The 25386-nt window shown below is 40.8% G+C and overlaps 1 protein-coding gene across 15 annotated transcripts in view; it reads left to right on the forward strand.

Moving 5' to 3' along the window:
- Positions 1–1871: 1871 nt before the first annotated feature.
- The window catches only part of obscnb (obscurin, cytoskeletal calmodulin and titin-interacting RhoGEF b), a 60157-nt gene continuing 36642 nt past the window's right edge, over positions 1872–25386 (forward strand). For 4 of the 15 annotated variants that reach the window (XM_025900565.1, XM_025900566.1, XM_025900575.1 and 1 more), the window contains exons 1-35: positions 1874–2172; positions 4001–5084; positions 6834–7103; positions 7353–7613; positions 8081–8386; positions 8480–8746; positions 8848–8954; positions 9313–9481; positions 10477–10752; positions 10838–11119; positions 11381–11656; positions 11749–12030; positions 12122–12397; positions 12518–12799; positions 12892–13173; positions 13266–13547; positions 13640–13921; positions 15351–15632; positions 15818–16093; positions 16179–16451; positions 16544–16810; positions 16900–17169; positions 17254–17520; positions 17658–17924; positions 18012–18124; positions 18202–18355; positions 18452–18613; positions 18739–18843; positions 20873–21139; positions 22773–23042; positions 23150–23416; positions 23885–24151; positions 24242–24508; positions 24599–24868; positions 24949–25218. In XM_025900565.1, the coding sequence (XP_025756350.1) occupies positions 4010–5084; positions 6834–7103; positions 7353–7613; positions 8081–8386; positions 8480–8746; positions 8848–8954; positions 9313–9481; positions 10477–10752; positions 10838–11119; positions 11381–11656; positions 11749–12030; positions 12122–12397; positions 12518–12799; positions 12892–13173; positions 13266–13547; positions 13640–13921; positions 15351–15632; positions 15818–16093; positions 16179–16451; positions 16544–16810; positions 16900–17169; positions 17254–17520; positions 17658–17924; positions 18012–18124; positions 18202–18355; positions 18452–18613; positions 18739–18843; positions 20873–21139; positions 22773–23042; positions 23150–23416; positions 23885–24151; positions 24242–24508; positions 24599–24868; positions 24949–25218 (9289 nt within the window). In that variant the 5' untranslated portion in view covers positions 1874–2172; positions 4001–4009. Of the gene's footprint in view, positions 2173–4000; positions 5085–6833; positions 7104–7352; positions 7614–8080; positions 8387–8479; positions 8747–8847; positions 8955–9312; positions 9482–10476; positions 10753–10837; positions 11120–11380; positions 11657–11748; positions 12031–12121; positions 12398–12517; positions 12800–12891; positions 13174–13265; positions 13548–13639; positions 13922–15350; positions 15633–15817; positions 16094–16178; positions 16452–16543; positions 16811–16899; positions 17170–17253; positions 17521–17657; positions 17925–18011; positions 18125–18201; positions 18356–18451; positions 18614–18738; positions 18844–20872; positions 21140–22772; positions 23043–23149; positions 23417–23884; positions 24152–24241; positions 24509–24598; positions 24869–24948; positions 25219–25386 lie in introns of all 15 variants that reach the window. The other 11 variants (XM_025900568.1, XM_025900569.1, XM_025900564.1 and 8 more) reach the window with 8 other exon arrangements.

Consider the following 25386-nt stretch of genomic DNA (forward strand, 5'->3'; position numbering starts at 1 on the left):
AGTTTATCAAGTGAATACTTCACTAAGGATACATTTAAAGTATTACTGGATTCTAGGCCTTTCCACAATATGAACAATATGAAGTCATAACTTAATTCTGGGCCTGATGAGCTGGGGACAGCAGCTGTCACAGTGGTTGTTGTGGAAAACAGTCTGCTGCAAGCTCAGTCAACCTCTCAGCCTAATCATAAGCAGATTAAGTGGATTTATTATTCACTACAACTACTGCAAATGAATGAACTATCAAGAGAGGTGGATTGATAGATTTATGTTTTTGTTCAGAGATCAGAGCGGGTTTTAATCCTATAAATAAGCAGAAGAATGAGGAAGCTGTGTGTGCCTTTGTCACCACTGAAAATGTTCAACGATATCAGAGCGCAGGCCGGATTCTGTTACTGGTAATATGATGACAGGGACTGGATTTGTGATGTAGTATCTAATGGTGCCTTGGTGTTAATTACCTTCACATTTAACCTGGCACATCTTGAGCTGTTGTAAGCTGAGGCAAACTTTCATTAAGTAGAGACAGAGGTGGCAAGAGATTGATTTGAGCATCTCAGATTTGCACATCTAAGAAAGTCTGAAACAAGTGAACAACAACAAGCGAAGAAGTGGAGGTTCAGTTTTGTTTGCAGCGCCGTTAAGTCTTCAAATCATGAATAATCCCCTGCGGGACATAGTTTTCAGAATTTTACCCTGCCTGTGAATTTAAAACCAGGCATGCCACCCAAAATGGGGGCTCAATTACCTTGACTATCCAGGTACAGAACATAAAGTATCAAGTACTTTATGTATCAATAAAGTATAAAGTATTCTGATTCTGATTCTGATCAAACTCATTTTATATTCAATGTACTCTTAAGTGAAAAATCTTAAAGGAAACTCATCTTTCTGTCAGGATAAAGAAGTTTAACTGAACATTCATTACTTTGGTGTAGTATGAATAGACATGGGGGGATTTTTCAGGAGTAGTAAAATCTCTAAATCCATGAATATACAGCTAAAAGTCCAAAATTTATGCCCTCCTTTACATTGGAGGGGATAAATGTGACAGGTTTTGAATACAGTTAAAATGATATTAAAACAGAAGTAGTTAAAAGATGTTTAATTATGAAAACTTGTGTGATAAAAAAATACTTTTATGTGGGCCGATTCACATGAGCCTGGTTGTGCTGGTAGGGGCAGAACCAGAATTTGTTTATAGGCTTGACTATAGGGGGGCACTAAAAATCTTGGGGTGGCACACCAAAAAAATGAACAGTGCATGGGCGCAGCGTGTGACGATGGGAAATCGTGAGGGATATATAAAGTGATGCAATATCAATGACAAAAATTGTATATGCAGGAATAAATAACAAGTTAATGTTTCAACTCACTGTGGGGTCTCTTCCTCTCTTGTGCTTACGTTTATTGAAATTATTACCAACATTGGACAGTTTTACCTGGGGATCACAATTTTTTGGGGGGGGGGGCACGGCTCTCCCTTGGTGGCGCCCCTGTCTGTCAGAGGTTTCTAACTGTTAAAAGGGAGTTTTTCCTTCCCGCTGTCGCCAAGGTGCTTGCTCATTGGGTGGGTCGTCTGATTGTTGGTGTTTCTCTGTATTATTGTAGGGTCTTTACCTTATAATATTAAGCGCCTTGAGTTGACTGATATATAAATAAACCTGAATTGAACCGAAACTCAATAAACTGCTTCTGCTTGACGCGTCCACACGCGGCACATTTACACCTAGTATGAGTTGTTTACGACTTGTGCCCGTATTGTGGTCTCCAGCCTGCAGCAGCAGCAACCCAGCAGAGGCCAGGCCAGCCTGCTTTCCTTCCCGAAGCCACCATCAGGCTATCTCCTATCTCCAAATGACAGGTCTATTTTGGAAAGGAGGCTGCGCCAAAATAGGCACGTCAGCTATGTGGCATCATGAGGCACCAGAGAAGAAAGAAAAAGTAAGTCTGCTCAACCGCCCACTGCAGGAGACGGGGGGGATGTTTCACTATCTTGGATTTACAACCATTTTGAAATATATTTGAGGTCAAAGAAGACTTTTTCTTGCCCCCCTGTGGAGCCCCTGAACGCTGTTGGAGAGGGCCATCATCCGGAAATCTTGACGGGCTATTGATTGTTTGGCCCACATGATTCAGCGCCTGAATTTCCTGAGCGGTTAAGGACTCAAGGTGAAGAAGCAGTAACACAACACTTAACTCATTTTCTTACAGTAAAGTTTACATGGGAACTTGGTCGAAGTTAGAATTTCTTCTCCTTTTTTTGTTGGTTAATTTGAGCTTAGGTGCAGCTCAAAGAGGTAGATGGCTGTCATCTTTCACCTGTGACTATTACAGGGGCTGCTTTGAGTTCATTAGCTAACCGCATCATCCAGCTGAAGTTTCTGTTATATTTAAATAAACACAAGCTCCTTTGCCGATTTTTTCCCGTATTTTTTTACTAGCGTTTTACTGTCGTTTTTTACGAGTTTTCCTCAGCTGGTAGAAAACGGACAGTGCTAGAAATGAAGTATGTTTGTGAAGTGGGAGCTTTATCAAACAGCTGATGTCCCTTTCGCTTCTACAAATGGCAATGGACAGAGACGGAGTCTGACAGCTGAGGTTATTTTTGGGACGGGCAGTTAAAGCGGCAGAGGTGACAAAGCTGGTAAATGTCACTCTTTGAAAGACACATAAGCGCTCTTTCTGACCTTGTTGTGAGAGAATTTGTTTGCTATTTAGCTTCTTTCCCTTTGAATAGGTCTTTGTATTGATGAATGTCCGCTGAGGCAGGACAAGGATATGTTGACTGATATATAGCTACTGTAACTGTCAGCTATAAATATGCCACCCTAACTCTGGATTTATGTCTATTTTCATAGCATAACATATTTTTAGAGAACACATTGCAGAATGCCAGATTTTACAATGGGTTTGTGTAAATTTGACAGGTGTTTGTGGAGGAATATGATCTACAGGAAATCATAGAAAATGTATTTATTTTCTTGATATAGTTTAGTAATTTTTAATTTTGTACTGCCTGGTTTATTTATACTTGCAGCTGAATATTGGTGTTTTTAATAAAAGTTATTAAACTTGTACATAGATAACATCAGTTCTGGATTTTATTTGTTTAATTTTTTATTGGTTCAGTTACTTTATTTGTACCCATGGATAGATTTGGTCTGCAGTGGAGAGTCAGCCATCCTCCATCCATGCACGCATTGTCAGTGCAATCACAGAAAATATATAAGCTTAATAAAAAATACTGAAGAAATAATGATACTATAATAACAGAGAATTCACTCGGCATCATGTAGGATAGCAAAGCTATGCTTTGTTATTCTGAGTAATGGCTGCTGGAACAAAGTTGTTTTGTAAACCGTATTGTTTTGCACTTTGGGACGAGAAGCCGAAAGTCACCATGCAAAGGGAGCAAACTGTCCAGTAAAATCATGCACAGCAATCGCTGTAATTGTGCTGTACAGTGATGCTGAGCTCAGCCGTGGCTCACCAATCTGCCCTTTCTGTCCTTCACAGATAAATATCAGTTCAATTCAAGTTTATATACATAGCACCAAATCACAGCAACAGTCATCTCAAAGTGCTTTATACTGTAAAGACTCTACAGTAATAGAGAGAAAACCCCAACAATCAGATGCCTCCCTATGAGCAAGCATGTGGTGACAGTGGGAAGGAAAAACTCCCTCTTAACAGGAAGAAGCCTCTGGCAGAATCAGGCTCAGGGAGGGGCGGCCATCTGCCATGACTGACTGGGGTCAGGGTTAGATTGAGGGTGGGGCGAAAGGACAAAAAATACATTCTGAGAGAGAGACAGAAATTGACACCGTGACACCAAAAGAAAGGATAAAATAGACTAAAAAAAAGCAGGATGAAACAATTGGTTTTATCAGTGTGGAGATTTTTTACACACATGTTGCTTCAAAGTTGAGTTTGGACTCAATAACTGTTCCAAGATATTTATAAGATCTTGTAATATTTGCCCTTTGTTTGATCACAGGAACAAACGATGGATCAAAACTTGTTTGGAGGGGCCCCCAGGTTTCTCACTCGCCCAAAGGCATTTTCAGTGTGTGTGGGCAAGGATGCCACACTCAGCTGCACAATTGTGGGCAGCCCGACTCCACTGATAACCTGGGAAAAAGACAAGCTGAAGCTGACGTCTGGAGGCCGCTTCAAGACTGTGGAAGATGGAGACGCTTATCGCCTGACCATCTATGACTTAACTCTGGAGGACAGTGGACAGTACATGTGCAGAGCTAAGAACAGCGTCGGTGAAGCTTACGCCGCAGTAACCCTCAAAGTGGCGTTGCCGACAGAGATGTCTCAGAAGGCCCCTGTTTTCATGGTGAAGCCTGCCTCTGCACGTGTTGTTTTGGGCGGTGATGTCGTTTTCCACTGCCGAGTTGCAGCTTACCCTGAGGCCAACTTTGAATGGGAAAAGGATGGGCGCTACCTGGGGGAGACCAACCGCATCAAGATCGTTTCTGAGAGCGATGGCAGCACTTTAAAGATCCAGTGCGTACGAAACCTGGACAGCGGCACTTACACCTGCAGGGCCCAGAACACTGTCGGCCGCGCACAAGCTGCGGCTGCCCTTGTTGTAGATGCTCAGGATTCCCACCGCCAAGCCGCAGATAAGAGCACTTCCCTTCTCTCTCACCTACAGAAGCGCAAAGAGGAGATCTCCATCTACCGCACTGAAGAAAGCAGCAGCTCCATTTCTTCCTCCTCCACAGCCAAAATCACGGATGCTTTCAGTTCTCTGGGCCTGGAACACGAGCTGCGAGCATCTGCCCTGGCGAAGCTTCCCAAAGGTGTATTCACTCGTACCTGCACTGTGACTGAGGGGAAACATGCCAAACTCAGCTGCTTTGTGACCGGTCACCCCAAACCCCACATTATCTGGAGGAAGGATGGAACAAACATCAGTGAGGGCCGCAGACATGTCATTTATGAGGACCAAGCTGAGAACTTCATCCTGAAAATCCTGTACTGCAAGCAGACCGATAATGGCCTCTACACCTGCAATGCAACCAATATGGCTGGGCAGACCTACAGCGCTGTGTTAGTAACAGTCAAAGGTAAGCTATTACCATTATTGAGCAATCACAGTTAAGAAAATTCTCCTGAAGTAAGTTTCTAGTAAAAATATGTTTGCATACTTCTAATAAGTATGCAGGGAAATATTAAGGCTGGCTTTACCTTATTTTTTTGATAATGCTAACAAATCTCAACACACTGTCTCTCTGTAGTACTCAGGTCAAAGCCCCTAACCCTCTGAAGATACAAATTTTTATAAAAAGCTCATACTTATGTACATATTTAATAGTTTAGAAGTCATGAATCCTTTTCTAGGAGAAGTAAATGGTTTATTTGATGAGGATATTCTGAGCTGCATATTAATTTATTACACTGTTTATAACACTGTCATGGTGTATCTGTAATCTGCAGCATCCGTTGTACTTAAATATCATGTCCCCCATGCTGCAGTGTGACTCATTTGTATATTTTAATAGTTACAAACTGAGAGCAGTGCTTACTGGGAACTGCAATTACTCTTCTGAATCTTCTGGGTCTTGTTGTTTGGCTTTTAACAACAAGACTGAATTCTGGCTCATCTCCTGAAGTAAGGTGTTGTGTTGCAGCTATTTTCTGCTGGTGATGAGTAGTTCACAGTTGCTAAGATGGTCACTCACTCAGTAGATCACTTTGGCAAACTGCTGGTGTGACATCCCTCGGGAAGACGTTGGTCCAGGATATGAAGCTGTAGAGTTGGAGATTTTATTTCAGATATTAATTTCCAGTCAGTCCGACGTCGAGTGCCAAGCTGCCGATGTTCCAGCTGAATTCAAAGTGCAGGAAAATTGGTTCTTTGTGTGATATTTACCCGGTAATTTGGTACTTTGCTGGAGTTTTGCAGAAAGCTTTGAAATGGAAAGAAGTTTTACTATATGTGGCTAGAAAATAAATGGTAATGTAATGGCAAACACAGTATCCAGCACGGGAACTGCATGATATTCTTTATATATGCACTGGAGAAGTAGTTTGCTAATACTCATCCATTTTCTTTAGTACTTGTCCAGTTTAGGGTTTAGGGTTGAAGTTAAGCTGGAGTCTACCAGCTGTCAATGGGGGGATAAGCTGGATACACCCTAGACAGGGCTAACATACAGAAAAAGAAAGCTATTCACACTTACATTCACACCAAGAATCACCATTTAACTTAAAATGCATGACTCTGAACTTTGAGAGGAAGCCGGAGTGTCCGAGAGAGAACCCACACAGGCAAGGGGAGAACATGCAAAATTCACACATAAAGGAAGTGGACTGGAACAAGAATTTGGCCCTGTGACAGACTGTCCATGGTGTAACCTGCCCCTTGGATTTGGAGTTTATTGCCACTTCCAGTGATAAAACGTAATCTTATGTTTGCTTTGGAAGCCATCCTGTATTTGAATCTTTGCAGTGCCTGTTTGGATGCTATTACAACCATGCTTGAAGCAAAAATATTCAGCATGTCAAGATGAAATTAACTCACCTAGTCTTTGGAGAGCACAGTTTAGGAAACATATTGGAAAACATGAATGCAAATGTTAAATATTTTATATGGCTATATTGAGTGCTCAGGTTGAACTTATCTGACTTCTTCCGTAACTTAAATCAGATTTTCTACACTTGATTCCTGAATTTAAATTTTCTAGTTTATCTCACTTTATTGATATTTCATCAGCCTGACATATATTTGAATATGTGGGTAAATAAATGTAGAAGTTAAGAGTGTGATGTAGTTCAGCTTTGGTTGAAGATTCTGTCATATTTCCTTGTGCCAGAACCCAAAGTGCCATTCAGGAGAAAGCTGCAGGATGTGGAGGTGCAGGAAAAAACCTCAGCCACACTCATGTGTGAGGTGCCTCTTAGTTCCACTTATACCAACTGGTTCATGGAGGAAACGCGACTGCAGCAAAATGCTAAATATCGCATGGAGGAGGAAGGCACCCTCCGTCGTCTCACCATACACAACGTTACCACCAACGACGATGGAGTTTATATATGCGAGATGAAAGAGGGCAGTCGCACTGTGGCTGAGCTCACAGTCCTGGGTACGGTAGAGACTCTCTTTCTTTCCACTGTTCTTCTTCATTGTTTGTGCACGTATCAAGTCTAATTACAATTGTCTATATGTGTTTCATGTAAATATTACATGCATCTCATGTGGATACTTAATGCGACATGACCTGGTCTGTGAATGTTTACTACACTGGACCATTATTTACTGCTATGTCTATGTGAAAAATGCAGTTTTCAGTTCTGTTTTCTTCATCTAAAATCAGTTTCTTCTTATATCTCAGGTAACATAACTAAGAAGCTTCCTCGGAGGACAGTAGTTCCTGTTAGCGACACTGTCATCTTCTGCGTAGAGCTGGAACATCCCTATCCAGACACCTACTGGACTCGCAATGGCGAGAAGTTAAAGGAGGATTCACGTATTTCCATCGGCTGCGTGCTTAGACAGTACACACTCACAATTAGAGAATGCCAGGCAGAGGACTCTGGAGAAGTGGCGTTTGTGGCTGGAGACTGCAAGACATCCACCCGATTCTCAGTTACTGGTGGGTTAAATGCTGTTTGATACATTCTGATGATATCTGTAGTAAATATACAAATTGTTTTGTGGTGATTATCCTTGATTTAAAATCAATTTATTTTATTTATATAGTGCCAAATCATTTCAACAGTTGCCTCGAGGCGATTTTTATTGTAAGGTAAAGATCCTACAATATTAGAGAGAAAACCCAACAATCAGACAACACTTGGCAACAATGGGAAGGAAAAGCTCCCTTTTTAAAGGAAGAAAACTCCAGCAGGCAGGGTCAGCCATCTCCTACAATCATTTGGGGATGAGGGGAGGGGGACAGGACCCTTTGGTACAATAATGAACCAAACATTTATTGAATTATACAAATAGTGTATCTCGATATATTTCTTGTCGTTAGGTCAAATATCAGCATTTATTAAATACAAAAGAAGAACTGAAAGTAGTACTTCAACTAAATAACATCACAAAATTTTTCTCTAGCTGCCCGGAAGCATCCTCCCGATCCTCCAGTTGACGCTGTGGTGCAGAACAAAACAGAGTCCTCCATCACCATTCAGTGGTCTCCTCCTGACAGTGACCGCCCTGTCCCCATCAAAGGCTACGTTGTAGAGCGAAGAAAGGTTGGCACCCAAATGTGGCAGAGGTGCAATGCTGAAGAAACCATTGTTGCAACAGAGTTTACAATCTGCAACTTCACTGAAGAAGCTAGCTACCAGTTCCGTATCTCTGCCATTAATGACTTTGGGCAGAGTGCCTACCTGGAGGTACCTGGAACCTTCTACCTTGGTAAGACTGAATTCTCTGTAATTGTTGTCATTTATGTCTATGTTTGGTTTTTGTTCTTCTTCCTTAAAATCCTGTTTGCGGGCCTCTTTTCAGAACCCACTGCAGAAATCAGAAAAGGTCTGATTAACAGCGCTGCAGTCTCCGGTGAGGAATTCTCCATCTCTGTTGAGCTGTCTGCTGTTTGCTCAGGCTTCTGGTCCCTAAACGGACGCCTTTTGCGCAGCGGAGCCGACTACCTCATCACCAGGTCAAAAAACATACACACATTGCTCATCCGAGTTGTGACCATGGAAATGAACGGAACTGAAGTCAAGTTTGTGGGTGGAGGCTCACAAAGCAGTTGCATCCTCAATGTGAAGGGTACGCACTAGAGAAATGACCTCAGTCTTATTAATTTGTGTCTTTTTTGTGTTTTTTTTCTTCCAATCAGTAATACCCTCTTACAGAGCAACTGTTTTCAGCCCCTTCTGTTAGGTTCACCAACAAATCCGATCATCTAGAGGTGGTGACCTGCAGTGCCCAAGCCACTGCTCAGCTGACTGTTGAGGTGTCAGATTATGACACACAGGTTAGTGATAGAAATATGTCAACAATTTGTTTTGTTGTGCACTATTAAGTTACTTAATAGGATTATAACTTTTACGTCTGTATACATTTTTTCATTTTACCTAACACAAAATTCTGTTTTAACTCTTGTGCAACACCTCTTTTCACTTTTCATTAAATATTCAAATTTCCTGTGAGTGCCTTGTTCTTTGTCCTCCCATGCTACTTTATTTAAAAAAAATGATGCACCCTTTTCTGAATAATCTGCAAATGAGACACTTTTGTTTGAGTAATTCCAGTTAACATTAATAGCACATGTATGTATTTGTGTGATCCTACCACGTCTAATTTGGAAAGCATTTCTGTATTTCTTTCTTCAGGTGGTTTGGATGAAGAACGGACGGGAGCTAAAAATGGGCAAAAAGTATGAATATGTGATTAATGACCGCAAGAGGATCCTGATGGTACACAACGTCACTGAGGAAGATGTGGGCATTTATGATTGTGTGTTACCTGATGACAAGATGTCCATGCAACTCACTCTTAAAGGTATATGTAAAAATTGCAGCTAACTTTACATCATTTTTTGCTTCAAATCACAATTAGGATTTTCCCAGAGATGATTTTTGTAACAGGAACTAGGTTCATGGTGCAAAACACCTCAAATGATTTACTGGAATGTGAGCTGCTCTGATCGCTTTTATCTTTGAGGCATCAAACAGATTCATTAGCTTGTCTCAAAAGAAATTGCCCATGCTTTCAAGGACAAAATAAAACAGGCAGAAATGGTCAGCTCTAACTCAAGTATGCTCTCTGTTTATTTTTCTGTTTTTAACAGTAAATGAACTTCCACATTAAGTGACTTCATCCTCACTCTAACCCATTACCCGAGTATTCCTGCCATTAAAAAAACAAAACAAATCCCCCCCATAAAAATGTGAAAGCCTAAAAAATTTAAATGCAAGAAAAAAACATCCATTAATTACAGGTGACATATTTTAACAGATGAGTTTTTTTCTAATGTAAATATCTCATAAAAACACAAGAACAACATGCAGGTTCAGTATAACCAAAAATCCAGAATCAGACTGAGAAAACATCATCCACATGTCACATGACATTGACCCACAGCAGTATACAATTCAAAGTAAAGTTAAAGAAAGTTTCTTCATCCTCTGCTGATCAACCCTCTGACCTGTGATGTGCTTTCTTATATTTAACAGGTCACTGTAAAGTGGCTGCTATCGGCTGGAATTCATGTATGATAATTTAATAACTGTTCCCTTTTACTTTATTAGAAAGGAAAGGAACACATGTTTAGTCTTTTTGTTTATTTAAATGTTTATTTTAAATTAATTGAAAATAAATCCTGAGAAGAAACTGCTTCTCAGGCTGGCCCTGTTGTTGGAAGTGGTTGGGTCGTGGCCAACCCTCTACTTAAACATGAGCTCCTGCGTTAACAATCCAACCAAAAAAAAAGACATTTATTTTTTTTATTACACATAAGTCACATTGTAACCTCCTATTGCTTTTCCCCCCCTAAGATGAACCTGCCAAATTTCTAAACAAAGCCAGAGGTACCATGGGAATGTCATCGACTCTCAAAGGAGATCTTGAGCTGAGCTGTGAGGTTTCATCTGCCAGTGCTGCTGTTGTGTGGAAAAAAGATCAAATGGAGATCACTGAGGACCAAAGAACTACCATCATCTCCAAAGGGACTCAAAGGAAACTCATTATCAAGAGTGCCAAGAAGATTGATGAAGGACATTATTCATGTGAGACAGCAGCTGACAAAATCACATTCCAGGTTAAGATAAAAGGTAACGCTGCATGATGGCACAAGGCTGTTTTTTTATGTTGCCTTGGGAGTATTTGATGGCACAGAAACTTCTTTTTTCCTCACAGAAACTTCAGCTGTAGCTGCCTTCTCCAACAAAGAGTCAGTCCAAAAGGAAGTGAAGGCCACTCTCTCTCAAAAAGCAACTCTTAGTTGTAATGTGTCAGATAGCAAGACAGAGGTGAAATGGTACAAAGATGGCAAGCTGTTGATATCCAGTAGGACCATATACTCAGAAGCAAAAGGCAACACTCGCCAGCTGGTGATTGAAAAGGTGGAGAAGAGTGATGCTGGAGAGTATACCTGTGAAGCTGGAGGGGACAAACTAGTCTTCAAGATATTTGTCACAGGTGGGACAGCCTGGTTGATTTATATCTAAAGATTTTTGAATATTTATAAATGTATAAAATTCATAGCAATTTTCATGGTGTACATTTAATGATCTAAACCATCCACTATCTTGAAGTGCCAAAAATATATATGTTTAGATTTATCATATCATCCTATCAAGTGCTAAGTGTGTGTTTCATATTTTGCCTCTAAATTATTCCAATCATCTGTGATTTTAAAGCTTATGACAGCACTGCTCTTCTTACTTGTGTTACCCTCAGATTCCCAGTCAGCTTTCATCAACAAGGAGTCTATTCAGAAGGAGGTTAAAGCCACGCTTTCCCAGAAAGCCACGCTGAGCTGTGAGGTGGTCGATACCAAGACAGAGGTCAAATGGTACAAGGATGGCAAGTTAGTGACTTCCAGTAAGACAATCCATACTGAATCAAAGGCCAAGAATCGCCAGCTGGTGATCGACAGTGTGGAGAAGAAGGATGCTGGAGAGTATATCTGTGAGGCTGGGACTGAAAAGCTTGCCTTCAAACTACAGGTGGCAGGTAGGGACAATGATCTAACTGGTTTGATTCATGGGGCTTGCAGGTGCTGCAGAGAGAGAGACATTTATCATCCATATTCATGGTCTCCCCAGACACACAGGTCCAGTCAGCTTTCTCTAATAAGGAGTCAATCCAAAAGGAAGTAAAAGCCACCCTGTCACAGAAAGCTGTTCTAAGCTGTGAGGTATCTGATAACAAGACAGAAGTGAAATGGTACAAGGATGGCAAGCTGCTGACTTCCAGCAGGACAATCCATACTGAGTCAAAGGGCAAGAATCGCCAGCTGGTGATCGACAGCGTGGAGAAGAAGGATGCTGGACAGTACGTCTGTGAGGCTGGGAATGAAAAGCTCACCTTCAAACTACAGGTGGCAGGTAAGATTTTTTGAAATCATAGCATTACTTAGTTTCTATGTTTTGAATAAATATCACCTGATGTTTTTTCCTTTCATGACTCCTCATTCAGAGGCCCAATCAGTCTTCTATAATAAGGACTCTATACAAAAGGAGGTGAAAGTCACTTTGTCCCAGAAAGCCACGCTGAGCTGTGAGGTTTCTGATTCCAAGACAGAGGTGAAGTGGTACAAAGACGGAAAGCTCCTGTCCTCCAGCAAGACTATCCACACAGAGTCTAAGGGCAAGAATCGCCAGCTGGTGATCGACAGCGTGGAGAAGAAGGATGCTGGAGAGTACATCTGTGAGGCTGGGACTGAAAAGCTCGCCTACAAACTACAGGTGGCAGGTAAGGGCAGTGGCCTAACTGGTTTCTAGTTTTTCCTCTTGAGTTATGCGCCTTATAGATATTAAACCTATTTGTTTCTGGACAGCAAAGAATTTGAATTTATTTTCATGGTTTCCATAGACACACAGGTCCAATCAGCCTTCTTTAACAAAGAGTCAGTGAAGAAGGAATTGAAAGCCACTATCTCTCAGAAGGCTGTCCTGAGCTGTGAAGTAGCCGATGCCAAGACAGAAGTGAAGTGGTACAAGGATGGCAAGTTAGTGACTTCCAGTAAGACAATCCATACTGAGTCAAAGGCCAAGAATCGCCAGCTGGTGATCGACAGTGTGGAGAAGAAGGATGCTGGAGAGTACATCTGTGAGGCTGGGACTGAGAAGCTTGCCTTCAAACTACAGGTGGCAGGTAGGGACAATGATCTAACTGGTTTGATTCGTGGGGCTTGCAGGTGCTGCAGAGAGAGAGAAATTTATCATCCATATTTATGGTCTCCCCAGACACACAGGTCCAGTCAGCTTTCTCTAATAAGGAGTCAATCCAAAAGGAGGTAAAAGCCACCCTGTCACACAAAGCTGTTCTAAGCTGTGAGGTATCTGATAACAAGACAGAAGTAAAATGGTACAAGGATGGCAAGCTGCTAAGTTCTAGCAGGACAATCCATACTGAGTCAAAGGCCAAGAATCGTCAGCTGGTGATCGACAGTGTGGAGAAGAAGGATGCTGGAGAGTACATCTGTGAGGCTGGGACTGAAAAGCTTGCCTTCAAACTACAGGTGGCAGGTAGGGACAATGATCTAACTGGTTTGATTCGTGGGGCTTGCAGGTGCTGCAGAGAGAGAGAAATTTATCATCCATATTTATGGTCTCCCCAGACACACAGGTCCAGTCAGCTTTCTCTAATAAGGAGTCAATCCAAAAGGAGGTAAAAGCCACCCTGTCACACAAAGCTGTTCTAAGCTGTGAGGTATCTGATAACAAGACAGAAGTAAAATGGTACAAGGATGGCAAGCTGCTAAGTTCTAGCAGGACAATCCATACTGAGTCAAAGGCCAAGAATCGCCAGCTGGTGATCGACAGTGTGGAGAAGAAGGATGCTGGAGAGTACATCTGTGAGGCTGGGACTGAAAAGCTTGCCTTCAATCTACAGGTGGCAGGTAGGGACAATGATCTAACTGGTTTGATTTGTGGGGCTTGCAGGTGCTGCAGAGAGAGAGAAATTTATCATCCATATTCATGGTCTCCCCAGACACACAGGTCCAGTCAGCTTTCTCTAATAAGGAGTCAATCCAAAAGGAAGTAAAAGCCACCCTGTCACAGAAAGCTGTTCTAAGCTGTGAGGTATCTGATAACAAGACAGAAGTGAAATGGTACAAGGATGGCAAGCTGCTGAGTTCTAGCAGGACAATCCATACTGAGTCAAAGGGCAAGAATCGCCAGCTGGTGATTGACAGTGTGGAGAAGAAGGATGCTGGAGAGTACATCTGTGAGGCTGGGACTGAGAAGCTGGCCTTTAAGATACATGTGCAAGGTATGACTCTATGGATGTCACACTTATAATAATGCAGTGCAACGTGTAAAATATATTTTAGATCGTTTAATGCAAAGCCTTCTTCACAAAAAAATGTTTTTGTGTTTGCATTGAATACATTGTTGGTTGCTTCAGTTGTGGGATGCAGTATTTGGTCTAATTTGATAAAAAATTGTTCCAGCCTTTGAGTAGAAAATTGAGTTTTGTTGTTCAAATGACCTGCTGAGCTCCATGTTTTGGTCTCTGGTTACAAGATCTGGTATCTTTAGCTGGTTATTTGTCAGGTTCTGGTTATCTGAGTTATCATGTATTTGCTGTGCGTTTTTTGTGTGCTTTCAGTTGAACTGTTGTTTTCGTACAGATAATTGTACTGTCACCTTACTCCATTATAGTTAACTTCTGCTGAAATCCATGCTAAATCTATTTTCCTCAACAAAGAGTCAGCCTACAAGGAACTTCAAGCTACTGGTTCTCAGAAAGCAATCCTGAGCTGTGAGGTAGTTGATAACAAGACAGAGGCGAAATGGTACAAAGATGACAAGCTGCCAAATCCCAGCAAAGCAGATCACATGGATTCAAAGGGCAGGATTTATTAAATGGTGATTGACAATGTAGAGAAGAAAGATATTGGAGGTTATATGTGAGAAGCAAGAAGTGAAAATTGGGGATGTAACATACAGGTTAAGTGTTTTAACACCTAAAAGAGAAGTACACACAAATTATATAACAAAAACTATGTAATAGTTATTGTCATTACTGTTATTTTCGTAACTATTAAAAGTTAATATTACAATAACTCACTGACTCCTGACTCATAAACCATCATACATCAATGTTGAATTTAAAGAGAAAAAAAGACAGATGACTGTCTGGGCTCTTTGTGTTGCTCTGAGTGGAGCTGAGTTGAAGCTGGTGGGCATTAAGTTTGGAGCTTTTAGGTGGGGCATTGTAAAGGCGTTGTAAGGAAAAGGAGAGTACTGGAACACAAAGCAAGAACATGACAATAATCATGCTCTTATAATAATCTTTGGTTGTGAAAATTGTAATTTAGACATTACAGTCAATCAGCTCCTCTGACTCGGCATTTACATAGATTTTTTTTATACTTTATGAATTCTTTGTTTAGGTTTATTTTCCTGACACCTGAATTGAATAAAACTAGAACAGAAACTCAATGAAAGATTTAGAATTTTTTGTTTTTGGTTTGGTGGAATTGCAGATGTTTTCACATATTTGCATATTTTGTGGTCACGTTAGATTTTAGCTGTGAAATATTGTTCCCTGGTTTTGGCTGTGCTACGTATTTATCCACTTTGTTGCTATGAAAATTGATTTTCTAGGTTATATTTATCTCACATCACACTTAAACTGTTAAATGTTAAATTAAATTGTTACATTGCCATGACATTAATCACTGTTATTTCTGCAGAGATCCAAGTCAAGTTTGCCTTCTCCAGCAAAGAGTCTGTCCAAAAGGAGGTGAAAGCTACTCTCTCTCAGAAAGCCACTCTCAGCTGTGAGGTATCTGATATCAATACAGAGGTAAAATGGTACAAGGATGGCAAGCTTCTGACTACCAGCAAGACAGTTCATGTAGAGTCAAAAGGCAGGAGTCGGCAGCTGGTGATCAACAGTGTGGATAAGAAGGATGCTGGGGAGTACATCTGTGAGGCTGGGTCTGAGAAGCTGCCCTTTAAGATACAGGTGTTAGGTAAGCTCAATAAGTTGTCCCTAGTACTTTCCTACTGTATGTTAATGAGCTTTAAAATAGTCTTGGTGTGTAGTATTTCTGCCAGATTGCCTCGTTTGTATCCAGTAAGTTGAGTCATAGTTGCTTAAAGTTTTTTGCATTTCACATTGATTGATGTGTTTTTTTTTTCTCCACTTGCTGGTCAGAAGCCCCAGCTGGCTTCTCTAACACGGAGTCAGTCCAGAAGGAAGTGAAAACTTATCTCTCACAGAGAGCCACGCTTAGTTGTGAGGTTTCAGATTCCAAGACAGAGGTAAAGTGGTACAAGGATGGCAAGCTGCTGACTTCCAGCAAAGGAGCCCACATGGAGTCTAAGGGCAAAACTCGTGAGCTGGTGATAGAAAAAGTGGAGAAAAAGGATGCTGGAGAATATACTTGTGAGGCTGGAACAGAGAAGCTGGTATTTAAGTTGCAGCTAACAGGTAAATTTATTTTAAATGTAACACATGTTGCCAATTGATTACCTCTTATTTGTACAAAGTACTGAAAAGAAGTTCTTCTTTCTAGATTTAGCCATAAAGTTCCAGAAGAAATCTGTCAAGGACACATGTGTGGTTCAAGCAAGTGAAAGCATTGTTTTATCCACTGAGCTGACCGCAGAGGGTGGTAGTGTGAGATGGTTTAGAGACAGCGTGGAGCTCAAGGAGAGCAGCAAGTATGAAATGAAAAAAGAGGGCCTTTCTCGTACTCTGATAGTGAAATCTGCAGAAATGAAAGACAGTGGAGCCTACTCTTGTCAAACTGCGGATGATAAACTGGAGTTCAAAGTTCAAGTTAAAGGCAGGTCATAGAAAACTCTTAAACACAACTCTCATGCATCTGCAGATGCCAGATTTTTCTTTGAACTTTTCCCTCTCGTGCTTTCTTCTCAGATTCAGCTTTGAAGTTTGTTCTCCCTTTGAAACCTGCCACAGTGGAACTGGGAGGTACACTAAGCCTGATTTGCGAACTAAATCAAGCTTCAGGGGATGCTGTATGGCACCATAATGGCCGTGAGATTAAACCTGGAGGCAGGTTCTGTGTCAGAACAGATGGTGCTAGGCGAATTCTCACTGTGACTGGCATGACTAAGGAAGATGAAGGAGAATACAGCTGTGAATGTAGAAATGACAAGACATCTGCTAAAGTTTCCTCTAAAGGTAATTAACTAGTTTAACTAAAAAACAACAACCCATCTTTCCAGGATGGAAGCCATTTCTTTTATATAATTATGCTGTATTCCTTGCAGCACCAAGATTAGTGAGGCTGGTCACCAAACTGAACAACGTGGTTGCAACTGAGGGAAAAGATGCTGTTTTCAAGTGTGCCGTCAGCCCAGCAGACGTCAGCGTCAGATGGTTCCACAACAGTATCCCCATCATTGCTGGGCAGAAGTATAAGCTTGAGCAAGGTGGTGGCAGCCACTCTCTTACCATCACCTCAGTCACTCAGAAAGATGCAGGAGAGATAAGTGTTGATGCAGAAGGCAAAAGCTGCAAAGCTACTCTACAAGTGCAACGTAAGATAATAATGGGAATTCTTGTTTAAGTGTTTATATAAATGAACACGTACTTCCATCTAACATTCTTTGTGTCCCTTCCAGATGAACCTGTGACTTTCAAGAAAAAGCTAGAAAACCTGACAGTGGAGGAGCAAAGCGAAGTGAGGCTGGAAGTGGAGCTCAGTAAGGCATCGGATGAAGTCAGGTGGATGAAGAACAGTGTAGTGCTGCAACCTGCAGGAAACATGGAGATTCGGGTAGAGGGAGCTAAGCAGGCTCTGGTCTTCAAGAGTGTGACTTATGCTGACCGTGGCATCTACTCTTGCGAAACTCTGGATGATAAGACCCAGGCCAAGCTCAGCGTGGAGAGTAAGACTCATCAAGATTAATGTTTTAAATACAGAATATGATGTGCATATCATACAAGAAGAAGAATGTCATTGTCATGGCGCTTGTTATCACAAAATCAGTCCTACATGTTCACACTCTTTTCCTTTTCCCTTCAGTGAAGAAGATCCAGGTAATAAAGGGTCTAACAGAAACCAAGGCACGCGAAACTGAGACAGTAACACTGGAGGTAGAACTCAGTCAGGCCAATGTTGAAGGCTCCTGGAACAGAGACAGGGTCAAATTAAAGTCAGGGCCAAACTGCCATATCACAGCTCAGGGAAAGAAGCACATCCTGACGTTGTCCAGTCTCAAGCAGGAGGATGCAGGAATGATTTCCTTCCAGGCAGAAGGAGTGCATACTTCGGCTAAACTGATCGTCACAGGTAACGGTGGGCTCATGTTTGTCCTGATGAGGTCTAGGTTTCCTAAAAAAGTCCAGTCTAAAAAAGTCTAATGTGCTGATTCTACAGAGGCTCCTGCTATGATCTCCAAACCTATTATGGATATGAGTGTTCCTGAGAAGGAGAAGGTTACGTTTGAATGTGAAGTGTCCAGAGCGAATGCAGATGTTAGATGGTTCAAGGTGAGAAATTATTAGTGTCTGCTGATTTAAAAGTGTGCAGTACATATGTAACATTTTGAATAACACTGAATCTGCAGGATGAGGTGGAACTAAAACCGGGAAAGAACTTTGCTATTCATTCATTGGGCCAAAAGCGCACTTTGGCCATCAACAAATGCTCCCCTGAAGATGGAGGCACATACATCTGCCGTACTACTGATGATAACACCTCCGCCAAGCTCACTGTTCATGGTAATTACTAATTATGCCACAAAGTAAGGAAATCAGTAAGGTACAATTAATCTGGGTTCAGTTAAGTTTTCTGTACTTGGCGTCTTTTTCCTGCAGCCAGAGATATCAAGATCATTAAGAAGCTGGCAGATTTGGAGGTAATGGAGAAGGAGAGTGCGAAATTTGTCTGTGAAATCTCACACGATGAAGTGGAGTGCCAGTGGTACAAAGGAAACACAAAACTCAAAGCCACTGACAACATAAAGATGAGGCAAGAGGGTAAGGCCTCAAGAAATTGGAAAACCATTTTAATTAAGCTAAGCATGTCATGCTACAGGATTCGCCTTAATAAAGATTGGGAATAATAAGGACGTTTTCATGATGATGTCTGTTTCTAATTCCAGGCAGAACTTATGTGCTGCTGTTCAAGTCTGTTACCCCAGAAGATATGGGTGAAATTAGGTTTACAGCTGAGAAAGCATCTTCAACTGCTAAACTTAAAGTGAAAGGTAAACGAATGTGTGTTCTGTGCACTAAAATCACATAACACTGAATGCATGGTTGCATGGTAATAGCTTATCAGTCCAATGCTGTTACCCGCCGCGATGTTCAGTGTGGCTGCAAATGGATTATTTCTTCTCACTGTGTTAAGAGCTCTCAGAAAATTGCAAACAATAAAACACACATTTAAATTTGATGAACAGCTTGACTTCTGTTAGTCGGTTATTCTCCCAGAATGTGTCCACATCATTTACTGATACAAACAATAAAACATGGGGAAATATCTTTCTAAGAGAGTCACCACATTGTGCCATTCTGCATATATTTATTCTTTATATTGGTAAGATATAAAATCCATTTGCAACTTCACATTCACATTGTCACTCCTCATTGAAGCTTGATGGCAAAATGAGCACTCAACAACAGCACAGCTTTACAGTTTTATAATTTTATTCCAGAGAAAAAGGATTCTTTTTGTTTTTGTTTTTAATGGGTGATGGCTTATGAAGATTGCATCTCAAAATCTCCAGCAGTACAAGAATGTGATTTAATTGTGAAACAGATTACTTGTACCCACGATGCAGTATTGTTTCACCAGTTTTTTAGTCTGCTGCTATGTGATTTCTTGGCAACATGCTGGCACCATAATATATGTTTTGTGGATATAAATTAGATATTGTTAGGGCAGCACAGTGGAGCAGTTCACGGCATGAAGGTCCTGGGTTTGAATCCACCACCTGGCCGTGGCCTTTCTGTGTGGAGTTTGCATGTTCTCCCTGTGGCTTCCTCTCACAGTTCAAAGACATGCAGTTGGTGGGATTGGGTTAACTGGTGATTATAAAGTTCCCACAGGTGTGAATGGTTGTCCATCTCTCCGTGTTAGCCCCGTGACAAACATGCAGGATAGCCTCTTGCCCTATGACAGCTATGATACGCTCCAGCCTAGGCAACATAATGACATCAACAATATGTGGTGTAGATAAGACTTCAGGGGCCTAAGATGCATTTGTGCCAATTTTGTTTGATCAACTACTGATAGTGAAGGAGCATTTTTTGGGCAAACAAACAGATTTTGTGTGTTATAGTAACATGTACGGTGGCCCTGAGAAGCCACACGGACTGCAACTTAAGAAAACACCAGCAATAAGAAAAACGCTGCAAAAGCACACAAAACACAACGGAAATAGGGAAAAACGACAACGGAAATAGGAAAAAACAAAACAGAAATAGGAAAAACAACAACAGAAATAGTACAAACGAAAACAGAAAACAGATTTCCAAAAGCAGAAGGGAAGTGTTTCTGGGGAGACAATAACCCGACGGACCAGTTGCAGGAACCAAAATATGCTAAGAATTGCGCTGGAGACACTTAAAAGATCTATCGGTTTTGTGAGGAAAGAAAAGATGAGAGGTAAGTGTGTTAGCCTAACTATTAGCCTAAAAATCCATCATCAGTATTATATGAATCATGATAAAACACACCTACCATGTTTTGGGTTCCTGAAACTGGTCCGTCGGGTTATTGTCTCCCCAGAAACACATCTCTTGTCTTTTTTCCTATTTCCGTTGTCGTTTTTCCTATTTCCGTTGTGTTTTGTGTGCTTTTGCAGCGTTTTTCTTATTGCTGGTGTTTTCTTAAGTTGCAGTCCGTTTGGCCTCTCAGGGCCACCGTAAAGATAAGATATTTAGTGCATCTGATTCGTTAATTTCTATTAGTATAAAAAGATCATTTGATTCTGAAAGAGAATAGCTGTCTACTTTTGTGTCAGTTGCTGTAACTTGCTGTTACTTGCATATATGGACTAATTTTATGTTAGTGTCATTATATATTCTTTCTTTTTTCTTTAGCTTTTGCAAAACATGTTGGATCTCAATGCAAGCATTAATATATCATCAAAAGCATTAATGTGCCATACGATTCATATACCATCTGAAATTACTTTAACTTATGCATAGACACCGGCAAACCCTTTGCACTAATGTCCCTTTGCGGCACACATAATAGTTTTCATTGATTAAGTGTTATTGTTACTGTAGAGCTTCCTGTGAAGTTTGTGAAGCGACTCAGGGATAAGATAGCGATGTATAAGCATCGTGGTCATCTTGAATGCCAAGTGTCACGTGCCAGTGCAAAGGTGAAGTGGTACAAGAACAAGACGGAGATCAAACCCAGCAAGAAGTACGAGATCAAAAGCGAAGACCTGTACCGAAAGCTCACCGTTAATGATGTGGACTCTGGGGATGAAGACACGTATACCTGTGATGCCACTGATGACAAGACATCCTGTAAACTGCTTGTGGAAGGTAAAACAGTGGATTGTGACAATAGTTCATTTTAAACTTAGTGCCACTGTAAATGTAAATACTTTCTCATTATATCCTCAGAAAACAAGCCATCAGTGTTCAATTCAATGAGGTGTATGCCAATCTGAAACAGTGTACTAATGGGAAATATGTGTATAATAGGTTCTTAATATGTTATCTCTCAGCTGTTCTGTAACAAGCCTGACCTACTAAATTAATTAACATTGAAGTTGAAATTTTAAGATTTTTCTTAATCTAAATGGGTAACTAAACTTTAGTGCAACCTGTTTTTAGTTTTGCTGATGTGTTGAAGTTTTATGTTGGGAATTTTCTGGCATTAAAGAAGAAAGGGCCTTTGTGCATGTACCACAGTGTGGGGTACAGTGTATGAAGTCACAGGATGTTAATTGTCCTTTGCGTTGCTCTGGATAAATGAAAGTCTTATACTTAAATACAGTTATTTTGCATATGATGTGTGGTGTTTCCATCCTATAAAGTAAGATTTATAATTCCAAACCCATTGCTAATAGTTGGTAGCGATAATAGTTGCAAGCAGCATTAGAAAAATAAATCCCTTATATGAGCTATAGCAATAAAAATTCACATGTCAACTTGATTAAATATGGGCAAGCATATAGGCAGTCATATGTGTAATGTCATTAAACTATCACATTATATTTGAATATCATTGATGAATGTTTACACATGCTAATAGATCATGCAGATGGTTGTGCATATTTTAGCAAGTCAAGTAAACAATCAGTAGGGCTAGACCAATAAATCCTAACGGTGAATACATCAGATAGCATCAGGAGAACATGCTATAAACAAATCATGTCTGTGGAGAATATTGATGAAGTTATATATCAGCACATGAAACACATCTCTCAATGTGAAATTTAAAAAACAAACAAGCAATAAAACAGTAAAAATCTGAGGGATCCCTAATCAAGATTGTTTGCTTATATTTTGTTTTGACCTTTGAACTCTCAGATATCCTTATCAACCTTAAATTCCATCAACCCTGAAGCTACACTTGATAAGTGTGGCCTCAGGGTTGGCCTCAACCTTTAGTTCATTTCATTTACACACACAGCCCACTTTGGCTTTGTGTAGGCCAGACCAGTGAAACTCCCCTATCTGACACTGTACTGAACATTAACTACAAATTTAAGCAATGAGATAATCTTAATATAAAAAGAAGCACAATTTCAACAGTATGTCTCAGTTTTTCTACATGATATAGAAATGCTGTTGTAATAAATGAAATAAATCTGTCAGCATGACTTTTTGGGCTTAAAATTGTAAGTAAATGTGTAAAATTACAGAATTTCTACTGTTTAATTACTTTGTTGCCATCAGGGAGGTCTTTGTCAATTGGAAACGCTGTAAAACATATGAAAATACAATCCTTCTTTACATTTTCCAAAGTTAAACAACGGGCTGGATTGGAGTCTTCGCCGTGCTGATTCTGGCCCCTGGGCTTTATGTTTGACACCCCCGCTTTAGTTGTTGTAAAGAGACTTTCATGCAAAAAATGGATGCCATTTCTTAATTCCTGGGAAAAAATGTGAAGTATTTGCAGTTTATGAATTCTTTTCACTGAACCATTCTCTTTTTATGATCCCTTCAGAGCAGTCCATCAGCATAGTGCGGGAACTTAGTCCAGTAGAAGTCACAGAACCCTTTGCAGCTGTTTTTGAAGTGGAAATCAGTATGGAACTGGTGAAACCTCCTGTATGGACTTTGAATGGAGTTGCTCTGCAGGAGGGGCCTGATGTCGAAATGGAGAAAGAAGGCACGATGCACCGTCTCACTTTCAAAAAGACTAAAGCATCAATGACGGGAACTGTACAGTTTACAGCTGGGAAAAGCAAATCTTTAGCCCAGCTCACAGTTAAAGGTAAAAGTTTTCAGTGTTGTGTTCACACAGAAAATTCTGTATGTATACACAGAAAACTTCCATTATATTTGAGCTGAGTCTAATCAGGCATTGTTGCTCATATTCAGAGCGCCCACTTGAGATTGCAGAAGCCATTAAAGATGTTAAGGCGAAGGAGAAAAGCTCAGCTATACTCAGCTGCAAGTTCTCTGCTCCACCCAAAGAGGTTAACTGGTTCAAAGGTCGAGTACCTCTGGCAGCATCAGACAAGTACAACATCAAGCAAGATGGTACACGCGCCCAAATTACCATTCACAGGCTCACTGAGGAGGACAGTGGAGAGTACCGCTGTCAGTCTGGACCTGCTGAGACCAAAGGCACACTTACTGTTGAAGGTACGTTTTCCAACTTTAAATTGTCAAAAGACTGTATATAAAATATGGATGAAGTCACCATGACGTCAGCCACTGATTGGTGTCCCATTGTGAAGCCTCGAGCTCAGTGTTTTCACTATCACCATCCATTTTGGTTCTTTGAAACCAGATGTCAGAATCTGACTGAGAAACCGAGGACATTGCACGCTTTTTGGCTAAAGATTTTCAATAATAGTTAATATTGATATTAGTGTCATTCCAATATCATTCTCAAAAGACTTTTATCCAAGCAGAAGTCTCTTTGCAACCAATAAAATTAATGCAGCACTTCCACGTTTGCTTTTTATTTCAGATCGAGAAGCTACATCAGTCTTTTATAGAGACTATTTGAATATCACAGTTCCCTTATATAAACCATAAAGCAACTCATTTGAAATATTTTGTGATTGCTCTTCAAACTGAAACTGCTGTCCCGATTTGTCTGCCTAGTGCGTGAAATCAAAATCACCAAACACTTGGCCAATACAGAAGTCGATGAAGACAGCGATGCGGTATTCACCTGTGAGATTAACTACGCTGATGAAGAAGCTCAGTGGCTTCTGAATGACAAGGTGCTCTTCACAAATGAGGTTAACACCATCGCTCACGAGGGGAAGGTTCACAAGCTGACACTGAAGAACCTGGCACCTCAAGATGGAGGAACAATCACCTTTCAAGTCCGCAAGGTCAAAGAGTCTGTCACACTCAAGGTTAAAGGTGAGAGCATTAAATGCAGTTCCAGAGTTATTTGATATTTCGCAAATGAGGCTTTTATTTATCCCTCAATCATTGTTTTACTTTCTGCAGAGAAGCGCGCTGTGTTCCTCAAGTCACTAGATGATGTTATTGGAGAAGAGAAAGGCATGATCACTCTGGCGTGTGAGGCATCCAAGCCGAGAGTTTCCCCCACATGGAGAAAAGAGGGTAACGTCTTAAAAGCTGGGCCAAAATATGAGCTCCTTCACACAGGCAAGTCTTTGGGCCTGATCATCAAGGATGTCACCAAAGACGATGCTGGGGAGTACAGCTGTGACCTTGGCACTGAAGTATCCAAGGCAAAGGTTACTGTCAGAGGTGTGTTTTTCTATAACTTTCTATATTTATTTGTACACATTACTTTTCGTATATACAGTTAACTTATACACAATTTGGTTTCTATACTAGAAATTGGTATTGGAATAACTAAATGGCTGAAATCAGTTGAAGTGAATGAGGGAGAGACATGTAGCTTTGAGTGCATCCTGTCTCGTGAGAGCACAGATGAGTGCTCCTGGACTGTCAGTGGCCAAGCTGTTACAAACAGAGGCCGCTTTAGCATCTCCACCAAAGGACGCAAATACATGCTCACTATTAAAGATGTCTCCCCTGCTGATGCTGGTGAGGTAGTCTTCAGTATCAAAGACTTGAGCTCCAAAGCAACATTAACAGTTGAAGGTAAGCTTGATATCAGTCTTTAAGACGCTTTGGCAATGATTCAAATCATAAAATAAACATTTTATCCTCTTATGTTGCAGGTAAAGCTTCATCTGTATCAAAAGGACTGCAGAATATTTGTGTCGTTCAAGGGGAAGATGCTGTTTTTACTTGTGAGGTGACACAGGCTAGTTTTGCTGTAAAGTGGGCCAAGGATGGTAAAGCCATCAAAAAGGGCCAGAAATATGAGCTCAGCCAGCAAGATAGAGTCATGAAACTGGCCATCCATAATGTGTCTGCTCAAGACTCTGGAGAGTACAGCTGTGAAGTTATTGGAGGTGCAACCACCAGAGCTAAGCTAGAAATCAAGGGTAAGACTCTAAGAAAACTCAAACATTGCCTTGGTCTAATTTCACATTTCAGCTTTGATGGGATACAATTATTCTACGTTTTGTTTCGATTTTCCACACATAAGCAAATAAAAAACCCCACACACATACACAAAGTATACACAAAGGTGCTTGTGGGTCAGTCCTTCT

The sequence above is a fragment of the Oreochromis niloticus genome, linkage group LG18 (genome assembly GCF_001858045.2).
Source record: "Oreochromis niloticus isolate F11D_XX linkage group LG18, O_niloticus_UMD_NMBU, whole genome shotgun sequence".
Taxonomy (NCBI): domain Eukaryota; kingdom Metazoa; phylum Chordata; class Actinopteri; order Cichliformes; family Cichlidae; genus Oreochromis; species Oreochromis niloticus.